This window comes from Glycine max, chromosome 6 (genome assembly GCF_000004515.6).
Source record: "Glycine max cultivar Williams 82 chromosome 6, Glycine_max_v4.0, whole genome shotgun sequence".
Lineage (NCBI taxonomy): Eukaryota > Viridiplantae > Streptophyta > Magnoliopsida > Fabales > Fabaceae > Glycine > Glycine max.
In genome coordinates, this window is record NC_038242.2 from 12,289,165 (window position 1) to 12,302,731 (window position 13,567).

The 13,567-nt window shown below is 32.6% G+C and overlaps 1 protein-coding gene across 2 annotated transcripts; it reads left to right on the forward strand.

The window, feature by feature from the left end:
- The first annotated feature begins 329 nt into the window (after positions 1 to 329).
- Positions 330 to 9,471, forward strand: LOC100801576 (WD repeat-containing protein YMR102C). Of its 2 annotated transcripts, none has more exons than XM_006581693.4 (8): positions 330 to 588; positions 4,987 to 6,779; positions 6,889 to 6,979; positions 7,101 to 7,258; positions 7,379 to 7,430; positions 7,541 to 7,620; positions 7,711 to 7,804; positions 8,490 to 9,471. In XM_006581693.4, the coding sequence occupies exons 2-8, from the start codon at positions 5,805 to 5,807 to the stop codon at positions 9,035 to 9,037; spliced, it is 1,998 nt and encodes a 665-aa protein (XP_006581756.1). In that variant the 5' UTR covers positions 330 to 588; positions 4,987 to 5,804; the 3' UTR covers positions 9,038 to 9,471. The 2 variants fall into 2 exon arrangements, with proteins under 2 accessions (XP_006581756.1, XP_006581755.1); XM_006581692.4 differs by lacking the exon at positions 330 to 588 and adding an exon at positions 3,348 to 4,782.
- Positions 9,472 to 13,567: the final 4,096 nt, after the last annotated feature.

Here is a 13,567-nt window from a genome sequence, read left to right on the forward strand (position 1 = left end):
TAAAGATTTATCATTAACAAAATTAACAAATACTTCTCATTATAATGACAAAAACAAAATAATACACTGAAATTTTGGAAAATAATATATATATATATATATATATATAATATTTTGAGATTATAGAAGTTTTTTTTTAAAAAAATCGTCAATTGTAAGTATTATTTAAATTTATTTTATTTTACAAAAAAAAATATCTTTTTTATTATTTTAAAAAGAAAAAAAAAACTCTCTAAAAGAAAACCCTTATAAAAAGTTTACTATTTTAAAACTTTTAACATTCAAATAAATTATTTTGATATATAACATTTTATATCCACTTGAAAATTGCATTTCTCTTTCAAAATCCTTCCATCCCAACACCATATCCATGTAATTTGTGGGAGAACGAGAAAACCAAACTGGCCTAGTTCCTTCTTACAAGCACGAATTATATATATACCGACAGTACATAACTCCTATATATAAGACATCAATTATGACACTGCTTTGCCCTGTGTGTCTTTGATTGCAATCTGAGTCCTACTACAAACTACAAAGGGTTTCAACTTTCCAAGAGCCAAAGAGTGCTGTGCTGGGTCCCTAGAGGTTAGTGCTCACTACACTGCTCAACTCATACTACTCCTATCTCTATTCTCTTGTTCTTAGTTAATTACAGTATACCCTTTTAATTTCCTCTGTTTCTGTGCTCCATGAATTAATATGAACGAATGAAGCTTCCTCTGGCTTTTGAAAAACTTTGTGTGTGTCAATTTCACATACCCTGTTGCTCCTCCTGTGCCTATTTTCCCTATGTCTCCCTCCATTTGCTTGACTTTATTGTTTTGTGGGATGAAAGCAAATATAGAAAGGAAACCTCTTGAAGTGCAACTCACTATTTTCTGGAGAGTGGTATCACCTATCTTGTTTTCTTCCTCATCTTTTTTTCCCTCTGATCTTTCTAGCTTTGTGATATTTGCGGAAGCATTATTGTAAAAGCAAAACAAGAAAGTGAATGCGACCCAAGAGAGTAGGGAAATCAAATACCATGATTGGCATTGCAAACGCCTAATAATTTAAATTTGTTACTGCTCCATGGTGAGCAATGCTTGGTCTGCGATTGAAATTGGCGACCAACTTAGTAGAATTAATTATTCATATTCCATTTTTAATGTATTTTTTTCTGAAAAAATCCAAGTGAAAATCACTATGCTATATATACAACACAAGGGTCATTTTAATGATACCAAAAGGTGTCCTCGTAGCATCAAATCTGCTATAGTGCACTGATTTTTATGTTTTTTAATTTGCAAATGCGACATAGATTTAGGTCTTAAAGCTCAAATAAGCCTTCTCGTCTTGTCATTCAAGAGTAAAAGGGCATCGAGCATGCATGTGAGAGAATTCTCACTTCTCTTGTCTTTGCACTTAACAGTTTAAATGGAACTTTGCAGTGGCGGCTATGTTAGATTTCATTCATTCATTCTGGGTCGAGCCATTTTTCTTGAAGGCTTCTTCACCTTCATTGGCCTCTTACATTCCACCAATCCAAACCCTCATAAATTTTACGTAGTTTTTTCAACAAAAAAAGAAAGAAAAAAGAAGTAACACAGTAAACACACACTCACATTATTTACCAAAATAAAAAACACCCACACATCAATAGTATTAAATGGTAGATATGATTGCTTGATGATTATCTTCAATTATCTTATTTAATTAATTTTTGTTCACTTACCTTACACATATAAAATACAACTAATCAACAAAAAGCATACTTAAAAAGGACCTGATTGAGCATGTGAATGATTCGCTAATGGATACTCTATTATATACATGTTTTATTGACATAGAAGAGATATGTGTCAGAGTTCTTACAATTAATATAAGTATTTCACAATATATTTTTTATATTAATTAATTTTAATTATTGCGGGCACATGGTAACGCACGTAGTAGAACACAACACAAGTTGGCACACGAAGCAACACGAGTGCAAGATTCTGAAACATCCATTACATTACAGCTAGTGCTTGTGCGGTTTGGGATAACATTAAACAGATAATGAAGCAAAAATTTCAGAACTGAAAGGGGCTTCTCACCCTACACTCCAGTGGCAGTGGCTCCACACTTATTAGTGTCATACACCTACCAAGGTCCATGATATTTCTCAAACAAATTAATTCACTGTTTTAATTATCCTCGTCTCTACATTGTCCAGCATTTTTCACTTCTCTTGCCATTTTAATTTTTTCCAGTCCCTTGAACTAAAGAAATTAATTTTTCAATGTATGCTTGAAATAAAATACTTTATACTAATGTACAAGCACTTTTTTAAAATTAAACTCTACCTGGAAGAAGATGAATCGGAAAAATCTAGAATCAAGGGGCGAGTGAAAGCGTGAGTTGTGACATTGGAGGGAGGTTTTGGAAGGTTCGAAGGGTGCTAAGAGGTGAAAATGATGTATACTATGATCTATCTTATCATATGCATTTTAATTTTCACCGATTTTTTTTCCTAAAGACACATGTCATGCACCATCTTCCATTCTGTTTTGCCGGACACCACAGCTTCCTCGTTTCTTACAGAGGGATTCAAAACTCTTTTGCATAAACAAACTAAATTGTGACAGAGAAATTGCTTGGCCACATTCTGCTTAGGTAGTCCTTTCAATGGCTATTATATTATTATTATTATTATTATTATTATTATTATATAAATACCACACCGTGAGAACTAGCACTTCAATTGCTTCTTAATGATGGGTCCTTCAAGTTAGTCACGTGGGTTTCTTGTAGTGGCTTGTTGCTAAGAAAATCCACCCAAAATTGGAAAAGTCCAGTTTCAAAGAAGTTTTTTTTATTTTTTATTTTATTTTTAAAATGCTGAAACTCCTTTTGAGAAAGGGGTGAAAATCCTGATTGGCTTCCAGTTCCAGAGATCTGATTGCTCGGGGGGATAGAAAGTGATAACAGAGAAAGGTCCTTTCCATGTCATTAGCATGGAAGTCAAGGTATATAAATAATAATAGGGATGAATAGTTTATGCATTAATGTAGTAAAAAGAATTATAATGTTATTTAATTATAAAATTATTATGTATAAATTAATAAAAAAATATTATGTATAATAAATTTTGCTATTTTAATCATTATCTTTAAAATCATAATTAATTAACCATGTATAAAAATTATTGTATTCATACATTCAATTTCTTTCTCTTTTTTTTATCTTAGTTTATTTTTTAAAAAAGTTTACTTCTTAACGCATCATTTTTCCTTTTTTTCTTATGTACAGAAGACATATCATTTCTGCTAATCATTCTTTTTTTTTTTCTTTCTTTTATCTCTTTCTCCGATTATCCCTGTCATTTTATACACGGTGTACATTTAACATTTTTCCATAACTAATTAATAAATACGATCCTCTACGTTGTCCCTTGTTATCAGAGATGACAACGTTTCTTCTCATCGTGAATGACAGCTAAAGTTAGTTTGTCTTAAATTTAGATACATTCAATTTTAAATTATTCAACATTATTAAAATACATATTTAAATTAGCCACATTATTGAAATTTATATTCACACACGCACTATTTTGAATTTGAAAATTAAAGAATATTTACAAAAATTCAGATGACTGTAGTTAAAATTTTAACTGTAAAGAATCATGTTCCGATAGTAGTAAATTCATCTTGATGCCGAATAACGCAGAACAGAAGGTCAGACACGGTCAGCTCGTTAGCAGGTAGTGAACCAACATCGCTAAGAATAGTAGTAATGTTTTGTGCAAACCTATATCATACGAAAAAGGAAATATAAAAAAAGAGGTAAAAAAAAAAAAGCAACAAGAGAGGTACTAGTATGAAGTGAGTATTACTACAAGCATCTTGCTAATTCTTATGTGATTAATTAAAAAATTAAAAAAGAAAAAAACTATTATAAAAATCATAAAAAAATAATCAACAGCATAATTTTCTACATTTCAATAAAAAAATTCCTTCTTCTTAAGATGTTGATTAAAAAAATTTTAAAATACTTGTTCATAAATTTTTATTCTTTTAATTCAGATGAAAGATATTTGTTAACACTACCTTCCCACCATTAAGGTGAATTATTTTTGTTGCATAATACCAACAACCTCGCATTAATGGTGGAAGGAAGGAAAAAACATTACACGAAGGCCAAGAAATTAAAATCTGAACTGCATTGCAGAGGAAGTGAGTCGGTGCTATAATGATTTGCTGCAATAAGGGAACCCCTATGGTGGCTCGGGCACCTATATCACTCTTAGGTCTTCACACTTTCGACTCATCGCTTTCTCTTTCTCTAGGAAGGGTAAAAGGGCACTTCCATAGCCCCCAGTACTACTACTACTTCTACTTGTGCCTACACTACACACATACCATTTAGTATCTATTTTCACTTGTTATGTTATCTCTAGGACTCCTCTTATAGCCATTAATGCGTCTTAAACACACAATGCCAGGAACCATCAACCATGGAATTATGTAGCTGTACAGCTCTTAATTACTTTATAATTAAGGCGCTATTTGTTTGTTATTGTCATTCTCTTCACCAACAACAAACTCAGAGCAAATAAAAAGAAGATTTTTATTATTATTATTATAAGAATGAAAAAAAAAAACATTTGGAATGATGAAAAGACCATGGAGTTGGATCCTGCTGTGGTTGAATTGAATTTGTCTGAAATCTGAACTTTGATCTGTGGTTTCTGGTTCAGCCTTGTCACAACAATACAACACTTATGCTTGATGTAGGCATATTCTTTTCATGTAGCAGGTCCTTTCCCTCGAAAGCGAAATGCTTTTAAAAATTCTGTACTTTTTGTCTCTTCACTTTTAATGTAGTAACAATACCACAACTTTATTATTATTATTGTTGTTATTGTTAATATTATATAATGCGGTCAATGTTTAAACCTGTGTCACTATTTGATGATTACTAATTTATAAACTAACGCTGAAATTTTCTCTCTTTGGTTAGTTATGATGACATAGAGAGAGATAATAGGTGGGGATTACATTACATAACAGCAAAGCATGAAGGTGTTGTTGTAGAGTGGTTGTTGTTGTAGTTGTTGTAGTTGCAGCAGAGTGCAGAGAACAGTAACATCTTGTTTACCGCGCCGCGCCGCTTGTGTGTCGCTCGTGCGTGCAGTTTTCACTCTTCAATCTCGAGGTGAAAGAAAGACTTGTTTTTGGTTTGGTTTGTTTTCTGGGTGACACCACTTTCCTTCTTCCGCCAGTTTCTCTCGTGTCTTGAACCTTGGTTCGGTTCACTGCACTTGTTTTTATGACCCTTGACTTGGTGTTGTGGCCAACATTGCTGGAGGGTCGGTGCTCGTGTTGAATTTTGGGGTGGTAGCTTGGGATTCAAGAGGGGTATAGTGTTTCAACTCCAAAAGGTTTTGGCTTCTTGATGTGTATCTTCCCGGTTTTTGGTTATTCTATAGTGGTGTTATTGGGGTTTGAGTTTGGGGAATAATTTATTGTTCTTTTTATTTATTGTTTTTTAAAGTATTGGGATCCTGGTTTCGGGAGGGTTTCCAACATGCCAACAAGAGTTGTCATTGGCTGTTTTTGTTGAGTTGTTGAGAGGTTCCTCGTACTTGGTCCTTGTTTGTGGTGGTGTCATTTTATATATTCTGTTGAGTTTTGCTCCATCAGCGAGTGAAACTCGGTTGGTCCCTTGATTTTGGGGTTGTGATATTTAAAAGCAGGGAATTTGATAGTAAGGGGAAGGGTTGGAGGTGGCATTTTTTGCTTCTTCTTATGTGGGACTTTTGTGTTTGAGTGCACGCTATGCTGATCTCTGATGAAGGAGATAGTGATGTGTTCTTTGACTCAGTGGATTGTTTCTCACCAACCCGAGATTCTGTTTTGACAGAACAAGAGTTTGGTTATGAGATTTGGGTGAATGAGCCTGTGAGTGTGATGGAAAGAAGGGAAAAGTTTTTGCAGGAGATGGGGTTGGGTGATGGATCTTCCAAGGTTTGTTCTCAAGAAAATAATGTGATGAGTTCTGATGATTCATCGGAGAGATTGGGACTAGAGAGGATCAGGGATAGTGGGGCAGTGTCAAATGCTTCTTGTAGTTGTATCTTGCCTGATGATGATCAAGTTTCTGAGCTGGTTCTCTCGGGCAGCGAGGCCACTTCTGAGGCACAAGGCTTGTTTGATGAACATAAGGGGTGCCCCAAAGATGAATCATGTTTTGAAGGGAAGGTTTATGAGGTTTCTTGTACAGATCAAGAGGTTAGACATAGAAAAGCCGAGGTTCGAGAAAAGTATATGGGGGAAAAGGAGAAGAAAAACTGGTGGAAGCACTTTATAAGCAGCAAGAAAGGAGGTGGGGGTAAAGTCAGATCAAAATTGAATTCATCGACAAATAAAACTCGAAGAATAAATGTTAGGCAGAATAAGAAGAGGTGGATGGAGCTCAGTGCACTGTATATTGGACAAGAGATTAGAGCTCACAAAGGCCTAATTTGGACTATGAAGTTTAGTCCCAATGGCCAATATCTAGCTAGTGGAGGTGAAGATGGTGTTATACGCATATGGCGTGTAAAAACACTCAATACATCTAGTATTTGCTTCAATGCAGAAGACAGTGCAGCTAACAAAGTGAAACATGACTTCTCTAGTTCTCAGAAGAAACACTCAAGCCAGTCCTTCGTCGTTCTTCCCAGTAAGATTTTCAAAATTGAGGAATCACCGTTGCATGAATTTTCTGGTCATGCCAGTGATGTCTTGGATTTGGCTTGGTCCAATTCAGATGTGAGTTTAACTTTCAGAAGCTTGTTATTTCTGCACCCCTCTTGTGCTATGATTTATGTTTGTTCTGTTTGCAAATTCTGTTAAATCTGATCTCGAATTCCTCTTGCAGACTCTCCTTTCATCTTCTTCGGATAAAACTGTTCGCTTGTGGAAAATTGGTTGTAGTCAATGTCTAAGTGTTTTCCATCACAAAGACTATGGTAAGTATTATTTACAACATATGCTTTGTTCATTTTCATACTTTGCTAGAATGTGAAATATTGCAATATCTTTATCAAACAAGTATAATAATAATTCTGTCTTTTTTTCACATGGAAACAGTGACTTGTATTCAATTCAACCCTGTTGATGAAAATTACTTCATCAGTGGTTCCATAGACGGCAAAGTCCGAATATGGGGGATACATGAAGAACGAGTTGTTGACTGGGCAGACATAAGAGATGTGATTAGTGCTATAAGTTACCGGCCAGATGGAAAAGTATGTTGTGAATTCTTGACTGAATCTCTGTGACTTTGTATTTCTTGTTAGTTGTTACTATCACAATTCTGGATTCTTTTCTTCATAAGATATTGAACCTATGGCTATGTAATTGTGCAGGGGTTTGTAGTCGGTTCCCTCCCAGGCACTTGCCGCTTTTATGTTGCCTCAGGTATTAGCTTGTGGATTACTAGTTAATAAAGTCATGAACTCCCTTTAGCAGGGAGAAAAATAGAAAATAGCATGATCTAAAGTCTCTAAATTTGATTTCTAATGGTTCAGGCAAACATTTCCAGCTTGAGACTAAGATTCATGTCAATGGAAAGAAGAGTACATCTGGCAACAAGATTACAGGCATTCAGGTTTTATCCTTGAAACTTTATCACTGCTGAAATTCTGTAAGTACTTTTCACTTACTTTGTTAACATTTCAATACCTTTATTTGATTGCAGTTTTCTCAGAAAAACCATCAGAGAGTTATGATTACATCTGAAGATTCCCGAGTTAGAATATTGGAAGGCACTGAATTTGTTCAGACATATAAAGGTAGGGCACTAAGCAATGAAAGTCAACCTCATGATTGTTGAATTAGTTAATATCTTTAAACAGTTGCATGATTTTAGAGTATGATCTGCTGATCTGGTGCCCTTACACTGTTGCATACTGCTAGTTTTAGACTTGAGCGATTGTTTTAGAAATTAGAAAAACATAGTATCAGCTTTAATTTGAATGCCCACCCTGTCTATCTTATCAAAAGTAATACGCATATCAAATTGTATGGAAAATCTTTATTTTCCATTTACAGATTGATTAGAAATCTAAATTCTTAAGTTGTTGAAGTTAAACTACATCAGTACGGCATTGTATCTGTCCTTCTATTAGGTAATATAATTTACTAATCTGCAGTTAAGGGCCTGGTAACTTTGATTACATTCGGCTTTTTCCATGCTGACATTACTTAATTTCTCCAATTAAGAATAATGTATTTGATCCTTAAACATATGCATGCTTTCCATTTTTTTAAACTACCAATTTGGTATCTTTAAGAGGTGGGTTCCTTATGAGATCTTTTGACTTAACCTATACTAACATGTGGATTGTACATGATTGCAAAACCCACTAGAACATTGATAAATTTAAGATGGAACTTGTTTCCACCACCTACATTACATTCTTGATACTCAGTTTACATGGAATATTCTAAGTTGGTTGATCATGCTACTATTTGCAGGCCTTCCAAGATCCGGAAGTCAGATGTCTGGTTCATTTACCTCTGGTGGAGAACATATAGTTTCAGTTGGAGGGGACTCGCGTGTGTATATTTGGAACTTCAATGACTTGGGAAACGCTTCTTCCAAACAGACAAAATCCAAATATTCCTGTGAGCACTTCGGCTCTGAAGGGGTTACTGTTGCATTACCTTGGTCTTGCATGAGTGCAGAAGAACAAAGTGGCTCTTCCAATGATTTTGCCCACCATTCATCGTCACAACACCAACTAGAGGCATCTCATGGCGTTAGGGAGTCGGAACGATTTTCTTTCGGAAGTTGGTTCTCCATTGATGGCTCATGCCGCGGTTCGGTCACATGGCCTGAGGAGACGCTTCCCCGTTGGGATCTACCTCTTGTAGAAGTTGAATTTGATCACCAGAAGCTATGTACCAAAGATCCTTCCCATGAAAAACATGTATCAGAAACATGGGGACTATCCATTGTGGCAGCTGGTTGTGATGGAACCATCAAGACATTCCACAACTTTGGACTTCCCATTAGGCTTTAGGACATTGTCTTGGATTTATGAGGTGCAGAATAACCTGGTACTTTTGCATTCAAGGCTCTTTGGTTTTGTCTTCATATGAGTGACTTTGCAAGAAACATAGGATCTTTCTTTGTCTGGTAAAAGATGGACATTCATAGAAGAATTTCAAGGCCTTGGATTACTAGAATAACCTGCAGAAAAAGATCGAAGCATGGAGTTAGATGCTCACCTAGAAGTATGCATCATTACTAAATTCATGATATAGATGTCAAACATTGTTGACATGTTCCACGAGTTTGTACATTTACACTTTAGTATGTCACCGATTAAAGAGTGGTCTGCTTGTAGAGTCAGGCCACCGGAATCATGAGCCTTTTTTATATTGTAACATTTATTTTTGTGAATATTAGTTAACTTATACGATAGGTATAGATTAAAAAAAGAAGATAACCCAATTGATTTTTGTTCCAATGAGTTTTTGTTAGTTTATGGAGTTTCCTTTACTAACGATTATATGTTTACTTTGCTTCTAGCCGTCTATGGAACATTTTATGTATTAATATGGAGCCGTCTAGGAAAATATTGGAAAACCTTTATTTCAAAATTGGTCCTTGCAATCAATTAGGTATAAAGAAGATATTAGCATTTGATAACGCCCGTTACAAACAGTACCAATAATTGATTGTACAAAAATATATATAACTTTAAAAATGTTTATTTTACCCCAATAGAAAGTTTTTTTTTCATTATTATCATTGTTATTGTAAGAAAAAAAAAAACATTCCATAAAGATTTAAGCTAACAAATGACTAACTCCACTATATAGAATGACTATTCAATTAATGCTATCGCATGTTTTAAAAATAATATTTTTCAAAAAAAGAAAACAACTCTAAACACAAAAGTTTAAGATAAGAAATTATTATTCTATAAATTTTAATGGTTTAACTGACATTAAAGGTAAAAATATTATTTAATTAATGTCACAAACCATACATCAGTTAAAAAAATATATTAAAAACTACCGTATAAAGAAAACATATCAGAATCTCTTTTTTTTTAAAAGCTTTAAAAAAAACGTCATCTTTTCTATCTATGTTAACCAAAGAACATGAAGATACCAAAGAAACCTGATCGCGTTCATAAACCTTCCATGGCCGCTCTTCTCTTTATTTTTATTGTTTTAATAAAACAAAACAAAACAAACTTTTTCATACTCTACACGTTAGCATTGGCTGCACATGAAAACAATTGTCACACGGCACCAATATGCATTCCAAATCTTTTTATTATATTTTTTTTTTACTCATCCAAAGTAAGAATCAATTTTCCATATCCTACACATATTTTCCATATCAAAACACTATACCAAATCATACAGAAACTAAAGAACCCATGAAGCAATAAAAAAAAAAAACAAGAATAGAAAATAAATGGAATTGATATTAACCAAGGAGCATCAATGAAGGTATGTATCTCTCACTTTTATTAACAATAACAAAAACAAACCCACATACATTGAAGGAAAATTACATGACTAAGGTATACAGTTACCAAACATGTAGATTATGTGATTAAGTGTTCACATTATCTCCTAATTTTTAGCCTAATGACTGTCGGCACTTTTCTCCTTGTAACTAACTTATTTTCACAATCCCACTGTTTTCTCCTCGTCACTATGTTACTATTGCCTTTGACTAAGTCTGTTCTTTAAGTATGTTTTCCTCTTTCTTTTTATCTTTCTTTTTCAAAAAAAAAAATACCCAGATAAAATTGAGTATTCCCAATTACTACAAGACAGTAAATAATTTTTTTTAAGAAAAAATAAGAGTAAAAAATAATTTATTTAAACTAATTTGTTTTTATTATCTTTCTTTACTCATCTAAATAAATGAGGTGAAATTTCAAAACTTTTTTCTTCTGTAGGATCCGTTTGATTTTGATTCGTCAAAACCATGATATTGGACAACACAACACAAGAACCACAAAGACACAAATCATAAGATAATTTTTTATCATATATTGACAAATAGTAGACATTATAAGTAAAATAATATAAAATTTACTAAATTATTCTTTTAATATTTTATATTAATAAAATTTATATATATCAAATCTAATATATTTACTGAAATAAAAAGTGTGAAAGATTTGAATAAAAAAATCTATTTTTTTAAAATGATTATATAAGTCAATTATTTTTAAAATTATTAAATAAATAAAAATGAGAATAAATATGTATTTTTAATATTTTGTACATGAGATAAACATAAAAAGTTGTCACATAATTTTTTTTAATAACAAAACATATTTTTTTTTCCTTTTCTCTTTTGTTTAAGTTTTATTGTTGTTTAATTATTTTTCAAATTAAACGTGAAAAAAAATATTTATCCTCTTCTACGTTAATCTATTTCATTCACGTGATAACGTTAAGCAATACTAGAAAGGACAAGGAAAAAAAAAAAAAAGGCCTGGGGAGTAGGGACAGCATTTGGCGAAACTTGTTGGTTGGGAGAGAGTGATTGGTACAAGGTTGTTCTATCTGTAACGATGATTCCTCAAGATTTTGGTGTACATCATTCACCAACACTGCGTACCATTCAAGTTGAAAAGGTACACCTCATTGTTTCTTTCTTCTTCTTCTTCTTTTTTTTAAATTCTCTTTACCTCTAGCCCTTGAATTTCACGGTGCACTATGAAATTCTTTTTAAACAATTTTGTAACTTTTATACATAACTAGTAAGTAACCCGCTTACTGAAAAATACAACTGACAAACTATATAGTTATAATATTATATAATATTGTAATTTTTTAAATTTAAAAGTAAGTAAATGAACTAAAAAATAATAAAAGATAAAAAAACGGATCCGTATGTTACTGTGAATACTTTCTGAAACTATTCACAGTTTCTGAAGAACAGTTTTTAAATTTACTCATGAAGAACAGTTTCTGAAAGACTGAAACTAGTTCAGTCAATTTTAACCGTGGAGTTACTGTGAATTTTGACGAAATATTCGTAGTCAAAGTTGAATGATTCGATTTTTTTTTCTTTCTTTCTGAAAGACAAACGTGTGCACAGCACCATCTTCTCTCCCTTCTAAACCCACATAAAATTCTCATTATAAGTATCTCTTGTTCCGCACTAGCCTTTGTTGGTCACCTTTATTTATTTTTATTTTATACAACACCTGATTTAATATTATTAACTAGAATTCTAAATGGTAATAGCTTCTCTATTATACGTTTTAACAATAAAAGTTTTACATATGTGCATTTTATGAAATTCTATGGTGGATTTATTGTCATGCACAGGATTTACCATAAACGAGTCAATAATCGCAATACTCTTTCTTTTATAACAACTTTTTCGGGGCATCCCCATGTATGTTGCCCAAAAGCAGCATGCAAATGTGTCAGCTACAATAATTTTGTATGAAGTTGTAATTTTTAACAACGTTACACACAGATTTTGAAGAATGTTGTGAACGCTTTGAAGGTTAAATAAGCTACAAATATTCTGAAGATAAAATAATTTTGATTTCTAAATGTTTGTAACTGGTTTTCAAAACCCTTCTAAATTGTATGAATTATAAGTTGCAACTTCGTAGAAATTTGCTGTGACTTGTAATTGACACACATTTGAGTTGCCTTAGGTGAACAAGAGAATGCCCCTGTTTGTTAACGTGTTCCAATAGGCGATATGCTTAGGAATATCTAATTTTACATTTAGCTGATTGTTGTGTTGCCCCCATTTTCTTAGTATGTTTCAATAGTGGATATGTAAGCAATAATAAATACTAGATCTCATGATTGTTGTGTTGACTGTGTGTGCAGTTCGCTGTAAATATTCACTCGAGTTAGAATTTATCTATGATTATTACTGATAACAATGCTTTCTCTTTATCTTAAGAATATTTCAACTTATAGCTTGTTTCATTGCCTAATATTAGAATGTGTCCATAATTGTTTCAATGAACTTGACAGACAAAATATATGTCTAATATGTGGTGATAAAGGAGATTTGAAGCGCCTCATATACTGCAACCAGTGTAAAGCTTGTGCTGAGCATAGGTATGTGTACTGTGAGTTTTCATCCTCACTTTCAAATCATTGACATTACTTTGATTTAGGGATTCTATTTATCTGTTATTTGATTTTGAGATGTACATAATTTGTTCAGCCAAAGTATCTTGTCTACATTTTATCAAAAAAGTAGATATCTATGTATTAATAAAATTAAAAATTGATCCAGTGTTGGTGTAAAAATTTAGTAACTATTGCTAAATAAGAAGGTATTACATTATTGTGGCAACAAAAAATGTAAAGCAAAAAGTATTATCTGATATATATATATATATATATATATATATATATATATATATATATATATATATATATATTGGGAAAAAAAAAATAGGAAGTCATGGTTACTCTGTAATTTTCAACATTTACACTCATTTTTTCTCTATTCTCCAACAAAATTTTAAGAATAAGGTAAAAATATTGAGACTCACATTGTAATATGACAGAGAATGTGTTAATTTGGCATT